Genomic DNA, 18,499 nt, shown 5'->3' on the forward strand with positions numbered 1-18,499 from the left:
AGCGCGTGGAGATATCGATATTACAAACTTGCTTCTGCCGTAAAGCTGTATCAGCTAGTCAGAGGGAACACTTTTCATCTGCTCTGCAGGTCTGAGTGTTCGTATCTTATCACACTCTTTCCTTTGAGTAAGAAATCTAACTGCTCTTCTGAATCAGTCAAGTAGCTATCACCTGAATGCAGGCTGAACTTGTTTGTGTATAGGTGGAATATAAGTAGATCATTGCTTTCCTGCTGCACCTAGGGACTGAACCAAAACATTTATGCCAAAGCCATTAATCCACCACCTATTGGTAAAATGCAGTTTTTTTAACTCAGTAACAAACTATTGGAGAACAAAAGTGTATCTAGTAAACCTTAGAACATGGTGTATTACTTCTGTGCTTCTTTCGTCTTTGAGTATGATGGAAGTTCTACGCCTTTCATGTTTTTAGCCGTCAAATTAACTGATTTGTTGAAGGTAGACTCCAGTGGCTTGTAGCTGAAATTCTCAAACAGCATAACGGGGTTAAATTCTGAGAAAGTAAGTAGCAGGGGTAATCATTCTTGTACCGACTTCATGGCAAATAAGTCTCTAATGCAGAATAAACTGCTCTTGTCCACACTTCAGTCACTTTAGATTAATATGACTTTAAGTCAGCATGCCTTATCCGCATGTGCTTTTCAGTTATTCATTTAAGAAGTGAATTAAGTTTACCTTGGCATTAATTATCTCATAATAGAGTATGGATGCATATCTTTGTTTTAACTATTCCTATTTTGTTAGTTTTTCCGTGGCGAGACTTCATATCTTTATGTGCGTTGAGCTGGTGTGTTGGCTCACCTGAGTGTGCTCCCGTATTTAGGCTGGCAATGCTCGTTTTAGCTAGACTCCACATCATTTTATGATCCTACATAGAAGACAGGAAAAGACTGTACTTCTGGGCAGACGAGCAGTTCAGTCTCCTTCCAGTAACACTACTTATCTGAAAGACATGACAGAATTCCATGTGGAATGCAAAAAAGGAACTCAGGATGCCACTCTCTAGGCACAGATGAGCTGTGGCAGGATATCTGAGCCCCTCTGCCAAACCGCAGCCCTCCTAGGGATTATGCAGGTTCTGTTGGACCATGTGCCTCCATCGAGGAAGGGTGGTACGCTTTTGGTAGGTGGCTTTGTTGAATTCCAGCACGCTTTGGATGGTACAGAACTGGAGGAAAAACTTCTGACAATACTTCCGACTCACAGTCTTAAGGCTTGTTTCAGGACAAGTGTGTAAGATCCGGGAATGCCGGTGGAAATTTTTCTGGCCAGTGCAAGATGACGTTTACTGAAAGCAGCTGTATTGTGGTATATCTGTATCAGAGAACTTTATAAACATCAAAGTGAGTTGTGTGTGACACTGTCATCACATATAAGCTGGAAGTTATGTTTTGTCCAGCAATCCAGCAGTGCTGTACCTCGTCCTTGGCCCTGGCCAACTTCAGAGGTCTGCAGAAGCTGTAAGAGTTTTTCAGAATACTCTCCCTGCATCCATGTTTGTAGCTCAGGGGCTTCCTAAGTTTTCTACAACTACCATGAATGCAACTTTTTTCTCTTGTTTGGGATTACTTCAAGCTAGTGTTGTCTCATGTCAGAACAGTTCACAGATACACGTGTGCAATTATTAGTGCCCACTGCCTGGTACACGCAATTCTGAGCCCATCCCAAAGCTGACATTTAGATTAGCTTGTTTATGGCCTGTACTAAACTGAGAAGCTCATGGGAACTTCTGGAAAACTCATAGTACTGTTGATATGAAGATTAAAACAGAATAACTATTTGTGGTGGTTCTGTGCTCTTCAGTAGCTGATGGACTGTATCCCTCAGGCAGAAACCTGGTAGATTTGGGGGTGGGGGCAGGGGAGAGAACCTACTTAGTGACTTGGTAATATTATCCTACTGGAGGCAGAAGGCAATGACAGAAAGACTTTCTTTGTGTGGGGTGAAGGAGAGGACAGGAGCTACTGAAGGGACTGAACTGGCAAGAAGGGGCAGATGATGGGAAGATGATGAATAAATATCCTGCTGAAGAATATTGTGACTATGTGCTCACTGCTGCCTCAAAGCCAGTTGTCTTGCAGTTCTTTGAAAGTATCCATTTTAACGTCAAGATCTCGCTCTGGGCCATACAACATCTCTTAGTGGTACAACTGCGTTCCTCCAGGTTTACGGCAGTTGGAGTTGATGGAGATACTCAGGACTTCATGCATATCTCCCATAGTTGGGCCAAGTGTCCTCTGGTATCCTCACAGGCCGACCTCTGCTGTGCTCCTCTGGGAGGAGATGCAGGTGTGCAGCTGGGGAGAGAGCTGAAGCATTGCAGTAGTATCTCCTGATGCAGAGGGTCTGTGCCAGTGCACTGCAGAGCTCACCCATCCTGGCAGGGAAGCTGCCGGGCTGCCTGCCTGGGGAGCAGCAGTGGGGAGAGCCTCCCCTTGCGCCACAGGCTCTCTTCATTGCTCCCCGCTTGGGCCCCAGTGCTGGGGCAGAATGACGCATTGATGGCTTTGGCTGTGGAGTTCAATAAAATCATCTGGTTGGTTCCAAATGTTAAAATAATTGAGAAATAATAAAACTCATACAAAGGTGTGTATATGTTTTTGTTTCCTCCAGCCTTGCAGTAAGAGCGTAGTTTGTTCCAGCTGTGGAATAGCAAGGTCTGTGGCTGTTCATAACACGAAGATGATCTTACCACTCTATTTCATTACCCTTTCTCCTCTTCCCCCTTCTCCCCAAATCAATGAACTCTCCTTTGCTTCAGTTGTTCTACAAAGCTTGACAAACATTTTAGCATTAAAAAGTATTTCTTAGTAGCCTCTAGCATTTGTCAGTCTCTCATATATGCAGTTTGCTGTCAGCCTGATACAGTTATTTCTCTTCCCCAAGAGCCAAACAAAGCTCTTAAAACTCGAGCAGCAGAGAATTTCTCAGAACTACAGTTGAAATTGTGGCCCTGTTGATTTCTGTAATGGTTTGGGGAAAACAAACCATTCCTTGAAGTGAGGGAAGGCCTATTTCTAAAGATTCCTGTGTTTCAGCAGCTGTGCTTTAGTATTAGATTTCTTTCCATTATGATCATTTAGTTGTTGTAGTACCTTGGAGAAAAGCGCTGCTTACCCTTGAACTCCCAGGCTTGATTGATATGTGAAGAATAGATAAGAAGCACGTTGTACCTCACCAGTCCCAGCTTTGCAAATCCCCTTTTCCAAGAAAACGGTGGTTATCAGCATGAAGCACTGCGGCTTTTTTGGTTGTTTTAGGCTATACTGTTTTTCTGTCCTAAGGGTCGGTGCTGGTTGGCAAAGTCCTGGACCAGTGGTATGCTGAATGAAGTTGGTTGTTAAAGTTTGTGTGTGAGTAATCACTTGATCTCCTACTCCACTCAGCATCCCTCTGGTACTGCCCTGGCTATTTTCCAGCTCATCTACAGCTATCTAGTAGCATAAGTGCCAGGGCACATTCATTGCCTTTTAGTATTAATGACTACCAGGATTATAATGGTTTCCTCCTGAGAACAAACTGCGATGGTTCACAAAAGCCATATTAATTAGTGGATGATAGAAGTGTGGAAATTTTAGTTTGATCCCAGAGCTTGCAGTGTGGTGTTCTTGTAATTATCAACAATACATTGCAAGAAAACATCCAAGGTGGAAAGCTGCATGGCAGGATGCAACAGCAACAAAACCCACCCAAAACCACTCAGTATTGTCTGGAGGTGGTAGTTGAAAGGGACCTAGCTTAAGCTGGCCTGAAGTGGCCATGTGAATGCCCTGCTTTGCAAAAGATACTTCCAGTAAGTGGCAAAACTATCCCTCGAAATGCGGATTTAAATTTAGACAAATTCTGTAGCAGACAGTATTAGCTGACCTCCTAAATAACATCTGCATGAAGGTTAAGAAAGGTTAGCAGCAAGTAAGAAAAATTGATACAATAACAAGGGGGCTTTTGGAAGACCTAACTTTTATCAGAAGGGAGACCAGAAGGACTAGCCTTAAGTCAAGGAGTAAAAAATGCTGTGTGCTAGATGCAGCGTGCTTGCAAAGCTAGTAGAGGTCTCTGAATGTTTGTCTGACAAATGGGAGTAGGATGGTGAAAATAAGAGTAAGGGCTAAATGTCCAAGTTTTTATGCCAAGCAGAAGCTGTTTGAAAGGTGGACATCTAATCCTGGTGAAGTCCAGGAGGAGAACATACTCATAGCTGGCAGTAGAAAGAAGGAAGCTAGAAAGTCCAAGGTGGATTTGGAGAGCATATGGACAGAGAAGAGTCTTAAAAAGAAAAAAATCTAGGAAACATGGGTGTGTAAAATCATCAGCGACAATACAAGGATTAAATTTACATTGCTGAGAACTTAAATAACTTCTTTGCATAAGGTGTCATTATTAGGCTAATTTGTGATATCTTTATTCTCATTATGCTGCCTTTCTGGCAATAACGATGAAATACGATAAAACTGACGTGTTAGGAAATGATGTACTGGAACACGCTAATAATGTGAAAGCATACTGCCTTTCCAGGCTTAGATACTCCTTCGGCTTTCTGAAAAAGTTTAGAAATACAGATGGTAAAAATATACAAACTCGTATTAGAGTACAGAAGTGGAAAACAGAGTGACTAGCACATTTTAAAGAGTCTAACAAAGATTTAGGGAATCAAAAGGAAGGAGCTTTTGCATCTGGTTTTGATAAACTTTATGAGAGTGTAATTTCATAGTTCTGATAGTTGTGTTAGGTATTCTCCAAAGAAAAATATTCTGCTGTTTTCTTTTGAAAGCATGGATAGTTCTTTTGAAGCATGGATAGATGCATCATGCTTGACAGATACTTATATATAGATGCAAAGTCTTTCAGAGAGGTCACTGATTAAAGTGATTGACCTGTGTTCCGCAGCAACCTTACCTGATATGACCAAAATAGTAACTCTTGTGCCCAGCCCTTTCTTTGACTTTATTTTTTGTGGCAGGAGGAGTCAGGTGAGCCACGGAGTATGTTTTTAGCCATTGCAGTCCAACACGTTAATGCAAACTGATGTTGCCGGTGGTCTGTGTTCATGCTGTCGATTTTTAAGTTAGGACTAGCTGAGGAGTGGATTTGCTTTATGTGCATCCCTGATAGCCTTCCCTGGCAGAGGGTGAGAGGAACATCGAGGAATGCATCACTCAACCGTTGCAGCTCAGTCAACCTCTGAACATGAGTCGGCATCCAAAGTGGTCGTTGGCTGAGAGGGAAAGCATCATCATAAACCTTAAACTGATTAACCAACAGGAAGCTGGGTAGAGAAAGAGATTTTTTTTTTTGGTCACTGTGGTAAAAGTAAAGTAGAATTCCTCAATTTGTTTTGCTTCTACGTTAAAGCAAGCTCTAACTAAAAGGAGTATTTAAAGATCACCTGGGGGCAGGTCATTTCGTACGTGTGCTGTGGGGTTTCGTTACCCATGTTCTGAAACAGCAGATGGTGGTCACTGTCAAACTGCATGCTGGGTTATATGCAGTGTGGCTCATGATTTTATTTTCCAAATGCTATGCATAAGCACATTTTCTACTGCCAAGATTTGTTCTCCTTTCTTTCTACCTGTTTTGTGCCGTACAGGAAGGGAAGGATCTTCCGATGTCACATATTTTGTGTTTTTTGGATACTGTTGTGTTTTCAGGAAGGCAGTTCTGTGGGAAGGTTCTGGTGTGCGTTATATTGTGGCACTTTCTGCCTGTGATGCGAGCTGCCAGGCTCTTCCCTGTTCCTGATAGCATCTACACATGGTTGTTTAGGTTGGAAGGTTTGTATCTCAAACATGAGTTTTGAGTGATGGCAATATGCAAATGGTAGTGAGAAACTCATCATCCCTTTAGGCTGTTACCCTCATCTATCTTTCTAGCTCATATTAAAAGTTGTGTAAAAGGTGGCTGGCGGCAACTGAGCCTGAGTTACGGAGAGGAAACAGTGCTGCCAGTCTGGCAAACTGGTCTGTGGCTTGGAATCTGCCTAGGCAGCCAGTAGGTAATGTCGACCCCAAAGCTAAGAGTCTTGGCTACTCTTGTGAAGCTGCAACAGCCCCAAAGTTATAACTGTTTCTTGCAATTAAAAGAATTACGTTAACGGGGATAGATACTTTCACAGTGTCAGCAGGTCAAAACATGAGTTTGCTCAAAGAAGTTTGTACTTAAGAGTTGGGTGTTTCAAAGAATGAAACTTCTGTGAATCCTCGCTTCATATGAGATTCAAATACCAACTCTCATAAGGACATAAGTGGTTTGCTTTTTCTTGAAGTCTAAATAAGTCTTTATTTTAGAGCTAAGCTTAAGAAAGTTGCTCAAAAACCACACTGTTTTTATGTACTACTAGCACTTTGTCAGGCAGTTGTCTTGGACAGTTTTGCTTCTTAAATTTCTGTTCTCACTTGCTCCCTGCGTTTCTTAAGAAATAATGGAGGAAAAGTTGCTACTAGCTGTGAAACCATTTAAAAGAAGCCTCAAATTCTGTGCTAATAGGATTACACTTGTAAAATTTTAGGCTTGTGATCATTAATTCATCTGTAGAATTACTTTCATCTAGCTGTGTGTCTGCTGCCTTCCATGGGACTCTTCGTCAGCTGCTAGAAATGTTGCTCTCTTATGACTGTTTAGCCCAAGTCTCTGAAATGTGGTGCATCTTTTTCTGGATCTCTGTTGTTTCTTTAAAATATTTTATATTTTCATATGCACTGCTGATAAATTAATGAACTGACATTACCTTAGAGCAGAACAAATGTGCAGTTACTTACTTCCAACTGATGGGGAAGTGTGTTCTGCGTTGCAGAATGACTTGTGTTGGCTTCACGTTCAAAGTTTGCTTGTGCTGATCCTTAAAGAAAACTCGTGCTCACATAACGCTGCTGTTTGTAAAATACTGAACGCTTACTGAGTAGTACTCAATTTTTCTACAGAAATTAGGCACTGCTGAATGTTTTGCAAAATATAAAATCTACATCTTTGTATCATGGTTACGTTCTTGTACTTCTTTAGGGTCCAGTAAACTAAAAATATTTTTTTTTATTGGGAGGCTAAGTTTGCAAGACTAGGTTTTCAAGAAAAGGTGTCTGCGATATTTGACAGTTACAGAGAAACTGCCAAGAAACATTCACCTGTTGATATCGTTCAGTAAAGTTGTTGAGTGAATGAAAGACGAAACGGTGAATCCCAGAGTATAAATGAGACTTATTTGAAGTGCAGGTTGGATCACCAGTGCCTGGAGAAAAAACACGCTATTTTTAAAGTTGAACACGAAAAAGGGCAGTAATATCTTCATAGTAGATCTCATCTGATATATGAAAAAGGATACATCTTTCTGTTTTTTGTTTGTTGTTGAGTTTCCCCCCCCCCCCCCGCTGAAGACTGAGGAACGATAACCTCTAACCTTGGGAATGAAACTTGTTTTAGAAAAGTGATTTTTATTCAGCCGGCTCTGATTTTTTTAATATTGCCTTTTTATTCAAGTGAGAGATGTGGGAGAAAGTGATTTTATAGTATAATCAACTTCCTTTTTCTGTTAACGTTGAAGAAAACTCTCGGACAGTACCTGTGAAATTTAGCAAAATTAACACCAGCGTGATGTTTCTAGTAACTAAACAAAGTAAAGAATTAAAAAGCATTTAAATTTGTCCTTATTCTCATATAATGAACTACAAAAGGACTTGCATTCAACTTACTCTCTAATAGAACACAGTAAAAGAAGCTTGTTAATTTGTTACATGAATAAAACTAAATGAAGCTGAAGCCTCCTTAACTACTGATGTATGCAACTCTATGTTCATATGTTTAATCTTGATTTTCACTTATTTCACTGCACTGAGGATACTTTAATGTAGTTTAATATCACAGGGTATATGCTCTTTCTCTTGAAGTTAAATGCCGCCATGCTTAGAGAATTGATTTTGTTTGCCAGACTTGTCTGTGCATGGATAAACCTTATGAACTAAGGTCAGATCTGCAATGGTAATTCTGTGTCTAAAGGGGAGCATAAGAGCTTAGGTAACCATTTAAGAACGAGATGTACCCCCCAGTACCTGGTAACACTCCTGTATTCCAAAGACCTTTCCCCATGTCCTTACATACAGTGGTTTTCACTGGAAAAACTTGCCAAACGCTCTACAACAGAATTAATCTCACCAAATGTATTTAGCAGAGCTCAGATGTTTACTTTAGGATGAGCTGACTCTTCCTAAAAGTGTCTTTCTCTCTGTGGGCTAGAAATGGATTATATGGAACTAGCTCAGGTGTAAATATCTACATTTGCTTAGATGAATCCTACTGCTGTACTGCTGCCCTTTCCAAGATTTTAATGGCAAAATACCTACAAAACTCGGGGAGCTAGGAGTAGGGACTAAAGCTCAGGCTCCTTTTTCACAGGAATTAGTCATGCTTCCTTTTCTTCTCCTTTCTTTGGGCCCTTGAATCTTGCATTTCTTTTCTAGCTTCTTGTCTGGTGGCTGGGCCACCCTCCTAGGAGTGGGAGTTGTAATTTTGAACCTTCTGAGAGTGAATGAAGGTGCTGAATTCAATTTTACCATTTCTTGAATGGCTATGTAACTACTTAGTGTTAGATCAAAAGGTAAACGTTGCCGTCTCGACTTCTTTTGCTTACATCCTTTTTGGTAAGTGTGAACGGGTCTCCCATGACTTTAATGGCCAGCAGATGCCTCAGTCCAGGCTGAGATCTGGGTGTAAATCTTGATTTTGCTACTGACCTGTCTGGAGAGGGGTTGCGTTTCCAGAGATGTGCCTCTTCAGCATTTCCTATTGGAGAGTTGAAGAATCCCATCTGATCAACCCGCTTTTTTTTTTTTACTAGGGCTCCTAACTCTGCTTGTGCTTTCTGTAAGACACCTTGGTGCCTAACACAGGCACCTTACATCTCTGCGGTGTGGGTAAGTGTATTCTGCAGCGTGCTCCAAAGGCTGGCTCCCAGTGCCCAAACTGGGCATGCTGAGTCCATCCACTGCCGCTCTTCCCTGCTGGGTGGTCTTCCAGTGAAAAAACCCAGTCTCTCTGAAGTGGTCTTATCCCAGTGTATCGGGAAGCCGTGGGGGTGCAGACTTGCACCAAGGAGCTGTGAAGCACTCCAGAGTCCACTGCGAAAGTGTAATCTTCGTGATTACCTTTCACCTTTGTCACACCTACTCTTTATTTGAGAATTATAATGACACAGTTCAGTGCTAAGGAAGGAAATGAGGAGGAGTTTCTGCTCATAGTCTGAAAGTCTCGGTCATATTGGAGACTAAGATGCCTCAGCAGGCAAGAGAATCCCAGAGTCATTTTAGAAGACCTTATTTCCTGATTTTTACTAGCCAGAATGAAAGAACCTTGTGCTGCCATGTCTTTGCTTTTATAGGTTGTGGTCCCCACAGTTTCAGAGAGTCAAGTGTTTGCATATGCATGAATTAAGGATCAGCAAGTCAAGTGCTCTTGATTTTTGATAGTTGAAATGCACGGTGTGGTCACTGCAAGTGATTTAACTGTGAACAATGGCAATGTTACAATTAAAAATGTTTTCGGTACCTGTTTTTCAGTGCAGTCTGCTTGTTTGCACATTGCCTGATTTTTCTCACTCGCTGCTCATGTGTCCAGGGTTTGTGGACTTGAGCCCATTTTTTATTCAGTACATTTTTTGCGGCAGTAAACTGGGTTTTTATTTGCTGTCTTTCCTTCCCTGGGCTATTTCCAGTTTCTAAAATAGATCATGTGCTATTTTTTCCTGCATTGTTTTCAAAGTAATTTTCCTTTTTTCTTTTTCTACCTCCATTTCTTTTTCATTGCACAGTGCAGCATGCTTTTCTTCCTAAATCTTATGCTTTATTCTAACATCAGTCTCCTTTTGTTAACCTTTCTGCTGTTGCTTAATATATTAGCTTAAAAAAACCCCAACATTGCTAGGAACTTAATATCCAGAGAATGAAACAGAGAGGCCTTGTGAAAGATTAAACCATCTTCTAACTGCTAAAGGGCTGCTGAAAAACAGCTGTGTAGGGATTTTGTTAAAGCTGGTTTTTAACTCCAGCTTCAAGAGTTATGCTGATGACAATGTGTATGATTTTTTTAATCTCTGTTTCAGGTATAGTGAGAAGGTGACTGATGGTAGGGTGGGCATTAGAGAGCACAAGCATAATCAGATTGATTTGTGGGCAATGGAAGAGGGTAGAATAAAAAAAAATGGGAGGTGCTCAATAACAATTTTGACAAAGAGGTGATAAATTCTAAATACTTGAAAATAATCTCATAGCTAAAATTAGAGCTGAATTTTAAGGTCACATCCCAGTTGCAGGGAGGACTAATGCAGTGGAGTCGGTATGCAACTCTGATAGCAAGGTCTGTTAGGTTGGTGACACAACTCGCTAAAAGAACTGGGGGTGGAAAAGGCTTTTTGGTCCCAGTGCAAAGCGCTATCCACGCTGGTCACAATTCATCCGCAGGCGGCAGGGAAAGAGGTGGTGAGCTGGGATCCTTGCATGGGGATGGGTGGGAGGGGGTTTATCAGCAAGATAATCTTAACTTTGCTGAGTAATGTTAGAATGGCATGTGCTCTGAATAGTCCAGGCAAGCAGAGAGTCTTCTAATAGGTATTGGTACGGATAAGATAGATAAAGGTACTCGGTTATTTGTATGAAAATTATCTAGTTGCTGAGCATCCTGATTTCAAAGCACTTTCCTAGGATAACAAAGTCATTTAAATGTGAGCGTGGTTGGTTTGTTTTTAATGCCTGCCAAAATCTTTCTAGGAACAGGATATAAAACTGCTACTTGGTGACTTGTTCTTTCTGTTTTGATCTTCGGTTTCATTACAGCATGTTTGATTGCTCTTTTCATTCACTCGGGAGGCAGAGCGGTTACATTTTTTTTCCCCTTTCCTCTGTGTGTGTGTGTTTGTTTTTTTTTTTTTATGGGCACACAACTTGGAGGTGGGATTATAATACTCATCAAGTGACTCAGCTGGAAAATAAGATCTTTAGATTGTCCTTTGGAACAGGAACTACTGCTTTTTCATGTTGGGAAACACTATAGAGGTCAAATGCTTCAGATTTTTTTATGCCAAGCTTGCTGCTTGAACGTGGGGCTCCTTATTATCACAGTTACTTGTCAGAGCTTCACTGTAACTTCTTGCTCGGTTCATACTAGAGGTTTCGTCCTTCCATTTATCATGCCAAGTTCATACGGAGGCCATCATTTTTCTCTACGGTCTATAAACTTCTTAATAATACATCCCAACTATAGGGATCTCTCATTTTCCTTATACTAAGAGTTGAGAGAAGAAACAAGTTAGTTGCTAGAGAATATTTATGTTGGCATAAACCAGCGCTGCTGCTGAAGGAGATCCTGTCCCCTTTCTTTTCCTAAGTGTTTTGCTAGCTATTTAATGACCCCGATGAGGAACTTATCTTTGGTTGAAACTAACCTAGAAGACAAAGTGTTTGCTGCCTCAAACTGCTCATGGGACTTCAGACTTGCACGCAAAAGTGGAGGAGAATATTAAAGACGTTAGAAATGTGGTCGCTTGTCTGTTGGGTACTCTTGTGCCTTTCGTAAGGGATGCAGCCGACTGGTTTTAAGTAGATTTATGCATAAGGGCTTGTCTGTAAAGGGAATGAAGTGCATGGTTACTGTGTGATGGGCTGAAGGGTAAATTGACCACATAGTAACTCTTCACCAATGTCTGAGTGGATGCTCTTGCCCTCGCACGTGCCGCTAGTACGGCTCCCTCCAGCACTGACAGCGGAGGGAGCGGAACATGGTGGAAGCTATCCTGTATTTGCTTGCCATTAAACTCTGTGCAGGCTGCCAGTAGCTAATACACAGCAATTTGGTATGGGTTACTGTGGGCTAGCTTCCCTTAGTAGAAAAGAAGGGGAGGTGGGAGATTATTAATGATCCTGTCGATCTCAGCTCCCACCTGCTTAGGGTGGTTTTGACAGCGAAGTCATAGCGTGCAGAGGTAATTTTGGTCAAGGCAGAAAGGTGAAAAAGAGCAAACTGTTAATGGAAATATTTGCCGTGTATATCTTATGAGTCACTTTTTTTTTTTCTTCCACTTGCCAAAACAAGTTAGCATGGAAAAAGATTTTACTAGTGTAACTGGGAAGACCTGTTTGTGTTCATGAAGCATGAAAACTGCCAGCAGTCTTTGCATCCCAAAAAGTTACTTCTTGTTCCCTTCTCCCAATGTCCCCACAGCATGAGGGGTTCGGTGTGCCTTTCCCTTATCTCTGGAGGAAGAGGGGAGGCATAGGTTTTGCAATCCACTTCAATAACAGGGACTGCACACACCGTGGTTCTAATCTTCCCCTCCGCATCCAGCACTCCAGATCTGATACAAAGCTTTTTATTTGTAATCATTTTCCGAATAACAAGTTCTTCCTATCCTCCCTCCAGAGTCAGGCCTTTGTCTGTCGTCTACATTTTCTGTTTTCCCCCTTTATTTCTGGAGTGTTCAGCTGTGAGCGTATTAATTTTGGCAGGGAAAATAAGTAGAGGTGAAATGGGGTTATGGTTATATGGGAAGGTGTTAATAGGTACCCACAACCAGCTCTTTGAAACACCTGCACAACCGCAGATTAAAAGTTACAGCTTTTCTAACCAAATAATGGGGTTTCCATGTGTTCGTACTTTTTGTCTTCTGTTTCAGTTTTCTGTCTTTCCCAAAGTTATTAGAAATGTGTGACTGAGGTATGGGACGTTCCCTGAAATGCTGGAGTAGATAGAATGGTGCTCAAAGGATATTGTATGAGGCCCAGACAAGAGCCTGCCCTCCAGGAAAGTGCAGGGCTTAACAAATGGGCTAAACTCCACCAGAAGCCCTATAATTGTCTATACAGTGACTCATTCTTTCTGACTCATGGCTTCTTCCTATGAAAAGTCTATATTTTTGAATATCTAGCAGATGGCACCATGGTTTAATTATACATGATTCTTTGAAACAGTTTTTCTTTTAAAATAGTTCTGTGCAATTTTTATTAGCCTTGTGCACAGAGTCCTGGCATTTTCTCCACCACTGAAGTGTATTCTGTGAAGGTTTTAGAGAGCTACTGTATTACTTTCCAGAGAGATCAAAGTTTCATAAAAGTTTGAGAATATCATTCAGATTTAGGGTTTTTTGGTATATGTTCCATCACACTTTTTTTGGCCAAAACCTTGCACAGAATGGCTATTATGCAAGAAATCTGGTATCTATTGTTCCTTCCCTTACGTGAAACTTTAACAAACGCAAAACATTATTAGGTGATCGTAGGAGTTCCTGAAATGAGTGCTGCAGGTTCCACTTGAATGGAGATGATATTTTACAAAGGAGATGACAGTCTACTGTTGTTGTTTACAAAAACCCAAACACCACCACAACCCAAAAGTAATTACATCTCATGTTCATTATCTTTGGTATGTTACAAGTAGGATTAGAAGAGTGTTGATCCTTATTGATGTCCCACTTCAACGAACCCTTGTCAAGAATTCTCTCTATATTCTGAACAACAGTAAGTTAATTTAAAGTTACGGAGGTTCAACGCATTTCTGAGACGACTAAAACATTAGTCTCGTTTACTAGTGCACTTCTGCTCCTGGCCAAGTAAGCGTTCTGGGAAGGGATGGATTTTCTACCACCCCTCCCCGAGCTGGTCCTTCTGGGTAAGTCAGATGTACGTTGCTGCATGTGATCCATACATTATTTACAGTTACTTTGCTTTCAATGCAGAGTTTGTTTCTCAGTCCCATAGGCTTCTGCTCCTGCTGTAGTTCAGGCACCCTGGCTGGTCAGGCTGCGCTTCACACGCTCCCTTGTTTCTGCCTGCAAACTGGACATGAGTTTTCTTCTCCGAAACTCCCACCTCGTTCCTTAGAACAAAGAGGACAGTGTGCGATTCCTCCAAGCGCAGCGCGATTCCTCTGAGCGCTTACTAGGGAACTGGGGAAAAGCCAGCCTGGAGATCCGATCATTAGTATTGTTACAATACACGAAAAACATCTCGAAAGTGTAATAAATAAATGGAGAATTAATCTGAAATGTTTTGTGAAGTTTATTTGTGAAAATAACCACATTGATACATCATCAAGATCCTAGAAATGCAAGAGCTGAAATGCTGGAATCTCAGAAGAGAAGTGAGGTTTCTATAGGTACTAACACAAATCACAGTAAGTGCCAACCAGGGGTGTGCAAAATTACTTTCCAATTTTTGAATTTTAAAAATTCTCCACTCCTTCTAAGACTAATGCTCTAGCAAAGATTTTTTTGGTGACTGGGGATTTGATTATTCGAAACAAATCACCCAGGCTTCTTTAAACTAGGATTCCGATCAGTATGTATCCATTAAAAAGAGATCTGATTAAAAACAAAGACGTGGAACAAAAGCTTTGATCCAGCAAGATTTTGAATACTCTGGCTCGGTTCCATGTCACACAAACCCAAGCTGAGGTGTAATTGTACAAGTTGACTTTGATAGAATTGTATATGTGTATGAAGTGCTTTGTGCTTAATTTTGTTAGTGCCAAGTGCTCGGCAGGGTTAAGACCTTTGATCTTGTTCCTTTTAAAAGATGTGGTACTTTAAAATTATGAAATGCATCAATTTTCAGGAAAACCAAGGAGGAGATGTGCTAGGTTTCTTCAGTATGGAATGGAAAGGTAATGGAAATAATATAAATGGCATAAAAGAGAAGAAGTCAGGGCTAGTTCAGAGTTGCTTATGAATTATTTACATTTAAAGGAAGTGTCTTTTTGGGTACCAGGCTGCTACTTTACGTATTTATTGAAGGAGTTGGTGTATTAAATTTCTGGTTGCAAACCAGCAGCAGTGATTTACTTCTGAAATAACACAAGCATTTTCATCAAACTAGTACTTTACCAAATCACTGTGTTCACCCGTAAAGAGAGGCATTTGCTTGAAAGACAAATATCAGTTAGGTGACATCAAATTAAATATTGAAAAGATTCACACAGCGACTAAAATGTTGGATAAAGAAATAGCATCTCAGTAATGTCTAGTTTCAGACAAACACATTTGGTGTCCCAGCTGTTCATCCTGCGTCAAGTAGTGCTACCAGACCACCAGAAAAACTGTAACTAGAAATTATGATCATAAACGTTCTTGGGTTTTAAACTTTTAAAGCGCATGTGCATAGAGTAATGAAAATGCTTTCAGAAAATAAAATTGTATGCAAAGAGTACAGAAATAAAAGTACTTGAAAAGTTAATTTCTCAATAAATTACAAACAAATTAAAAACAAATTAGTTCATTTCTCAATAAATTTGTTTTTCTTGACAAATTACAAACAAGAAAGCTCATGTCGCTGGGCATATATAGTTGCATTAATAATTATCAGTTACATATTTTTAAAAAGTTATACTACTCTCTAGCTTATAAAATTGATGTTCTGCAAATTTGCCACTTGGTGGTGCCAGATTGATTTATAAATCACCAACGGGAGCTAAGAGGAGATGTTGAAGGTGTATCTGAGGAGCATACACTAAGAGATAAGTAAAATTTGGTTGGAAAACTTTAATTCTATGATGGTACTGGTGCAGCTGTATTCAGCAGCAGTTCTGGCCTCCACCCCTCAAGCCCCAGCTCTGTCCCTCCAGTACAAAAGAGAGTAAGTATATAGCAAAGGTACACCTGGGAGGACAGAGTTTCTGGAACACTTCTCCCAAAATAGTTTGGATTCAGTGATATTCCCGTCATGGTGCGGAAGACGGCTTTGGGGTTTCTGGAGGCCGCTGCAGGTGTGCGGCTCGTGGTAGTATTTTTGTAGGTGTTTGGCTGGCTTAGTTCCTGTCCAGTTGTGGTTTTAATGCTGCCAGAATTTTTACATATTTATCACTGAGGTCTGTTTCCTTGAGTTTAAGGAAGGGCGCAGGAAGGGCAATGCTCATCCTAAATGTAAATCTAAGCAAAAAGACCCATGCCATTAAATTAACCTTCCTCCATCTCTCAGTTGCGGGGCTGCTCTTCTGCAGACTTTAAGTTACTATGTTTTATTAAGCTTTCTCAATTTGTCACAGTGTTTCAGTGTTATCACTGTTTAGCGTTGAAGTGTATTTGCAGCAGTCTTCATAACTTCTTTTTTTTTTTTCTCTCTCTCTCTCAATACTGCAGTTCCAAAAGAATTGGTGGAGCTTCACTTGAAACTGATGAGAAAGATTGGGAAGTCTGTCACAGCAGACAGATGGGAAAAATATTTGATCAAGGTACAATATGCGCGTTGTATTATTCTGCAGTGCTGGAATATGGTTATGATGAGCCGTTGTGTCAGCAATCCCTGGAATGAATTATAGTGAGCCTGGGGTTGTGTTGTGGCCAACATTGATGTGCGTGCCCAGACTTCAGTTGCATAAGATCCCAGCTTAACTTTGTCTGCCTAGGCTTGTGTAAAAAAAAAAAAAAAAAAAAAAAAAAAAAAAAAAAAAATCTCTGCAAACAGACCATATCTTCTGCATGTAAAAGAGTGTACACCTTCATACTTGGTAGTAAAATACTCTTCTGAGCATTAAGACCCTAAATAAAGGAGGAGATTTAGTAGCCTGCGAACAGGCTAAATTGAGCAGAGAGATTTACACAGTAACAATTCATTCGTGTATCAGTTGTCTGGATATGATTTAATTATTGTGATTTGGTGGTATTCATACAGGGACTAGCCGTACGGAGTTCTTGTAGCATGTGTTAATGATAAGTGAAAGTATTGCAGTGATTTGTGTCTGCATGCTCAGAATGGCGCAGCTAAGATGCAAATGTAGTTATGCATCAGTAAAAATACAGCATCCCATTGTTTTACATAATCCTAGATTGGTATTTTAATTGTGGCTATGCCATTGTTGGCACCTTATGTGCAAATAGTTTTCAGTTTAAAGAATTTACACTGCTTTAGAAGATAAAAATACACAGATATGCAAAATGAATAGGTTACTATTTCCCCTCTGGATATGTTCCATGGGTCTTTTAATCCACAAAAATGTAGTCTTGGTATTGTCTGTACAGCCATGATCGCATCTTACTTGAAAATACAGTGTTATGGTAATAGCGACGATCCAAATAATGGCACTTGGCCAATCCAGTTGCAGTTTGCCCCACAAAGTGCTATCTGTAAGCTTTACAGAGACAGAGATTTGTCTTGAGGTTTGTGTAGTCTTAAGATGATTATGTTTTTAGGACCAGGAGTGTGTCAGGAAATAACCTCCTGCAGGGCCTTAGGTTAAATCTAACCTCTTAACCAGTCATAAAGTATTTATGATGGTGCTTTAAAATAATAAGGTAATAATTTATGTAACTTTTCTGTACTTCATGTATTAGCGAGTACTGTGGTTACTGAATTGCGTTAAATTCCTTAATATACCAAAAAGCCATTGCAGCAAGCTGAGAAAACCCAACCCTGACTAGCGAACTTATGTAGCCCACTGAAGCCACTTACCGCTTGTGTGGTAAGCAGAAAGCAGAGGGAGAAAACGAGTTTATGAGGGAGTAGTTTGGAAAATCTTCCTTCAGCAGGCGTTGAAAGGATGGGAAAGTGTAAGGAAACCCTCCCACATGCCCCTGTTAAGAACAAGTAAGCGGTAATAAATTCTACTTCATTTAACAGGCTCCAGAGCTAACTTGAAGCTTATTCTAGGCAGTGGTTCAAAGGAACCTTGAAGAACAAAGGAATTTGAATATAACTAATTAGAGAGGTATGCTAATGTTGTCCCCATTTCAAAGGAGTACAGTTAATTTAGAAAAACAACGAAGAGTATTGGGAAATGTCACAAAAGTCAGGAAAAACTGAAAAGGTGTGGAACCATTGAGAGCATTCTTCCTAGATGCCTGCAGTATTGTTTGACATGCTATTGACACACGCTAAGAGGCGATGTTGACCTGTTTTTTCCTTTGTTAGAATCTACTAATGTGTTGCTTTGATAAAACAGGGTTTGACACATTCTAGATGTGACCATTTTCTTTTCTTATTTAGGAGGAAACTTTAAGTGGAGGGCACTCAAACTTACATGCTCTTAATATTTATGCATATATATATTATGTTTTTTTAATATACCAACTGTTTATAAGATATGCTTTATTTGGCTGTCATGCTTATAAAGAGCATCACAAAAAATTGTCTCCGAGCTGTGGCTGGTATTTTGACAGATAAATATATTTTGGGGTAGGAAGTGAACGTGGCAGTGGAGAGTTCTTTCCCTTCCCTCTTCCGATGCTGAACCACCCAAGTTGGCTCACCACCATACACACTAGTCTTTTTTGGAAGAAAATGGCTATAGGGCTCCAGGAATCTGACTTGTCTCCTCTGCGCAAGGAATGTCTGTGGTCGTGTATGACCGAGGTAAAGAACTGGCTTGTCCTAAACGTTTTAAGAACTAAAAGCAATGGTCCAGCTTAGCTGTTTTTTGAGAAACGCGTAGTTGAGTTAACGCAGACTGCACTGTCTCCTGGCAAAATGCTGTACTTGACTATTGTCAAACATATTTTGCGTTTTTATACCGATAAGCT

At 40.5% G+C, this 18,499-nt stretch overlaps 1 protein-coding gene across 2 annotated transcripts in view; it reads left to right on the forward strand.

Annotated features, from left to right (window-relative positions):
• RSF1 (remodeling and spacing factor 1) overlaps nucleotides 1–18,499 on the forward strand; it is a 65,377-nt gene that overhangs the window by 5,978 nt on the left and 40,900 nt on the right. Inside the window, exon 2 of one of the 2 annotated variants that reach the window (XM_072850850.1) lies at nucleotides 16,124–16,215. The exons of the other annotated variant lie outside the window; for it this stretch is intronic. Coding sequence (XP_072706951.1) covers nucleotides 16,124–16,215 — 92 coding nt within the window. The remainder of the gene's footprint in view (nucleotides 1–16,123; nucleotides 16,216–18,499) is intronic. 2 annotated transcript variants of the gene reach the window in all.

This window comes from Ciconia boyciana, chromosome 1 (assembly GCF_034638445.1).
Source record: "Ciconia boyciana chromosome 1, ASM3463844v1, whole genome shotgun sequence".
Taxonomy (NCBI): domain Eukaryota; kingdom Metazoa; phylum Chordata; class Aves; order Ciconiiformes; family Ciconiidae; genus Ciconia; species Ciconia boyciana.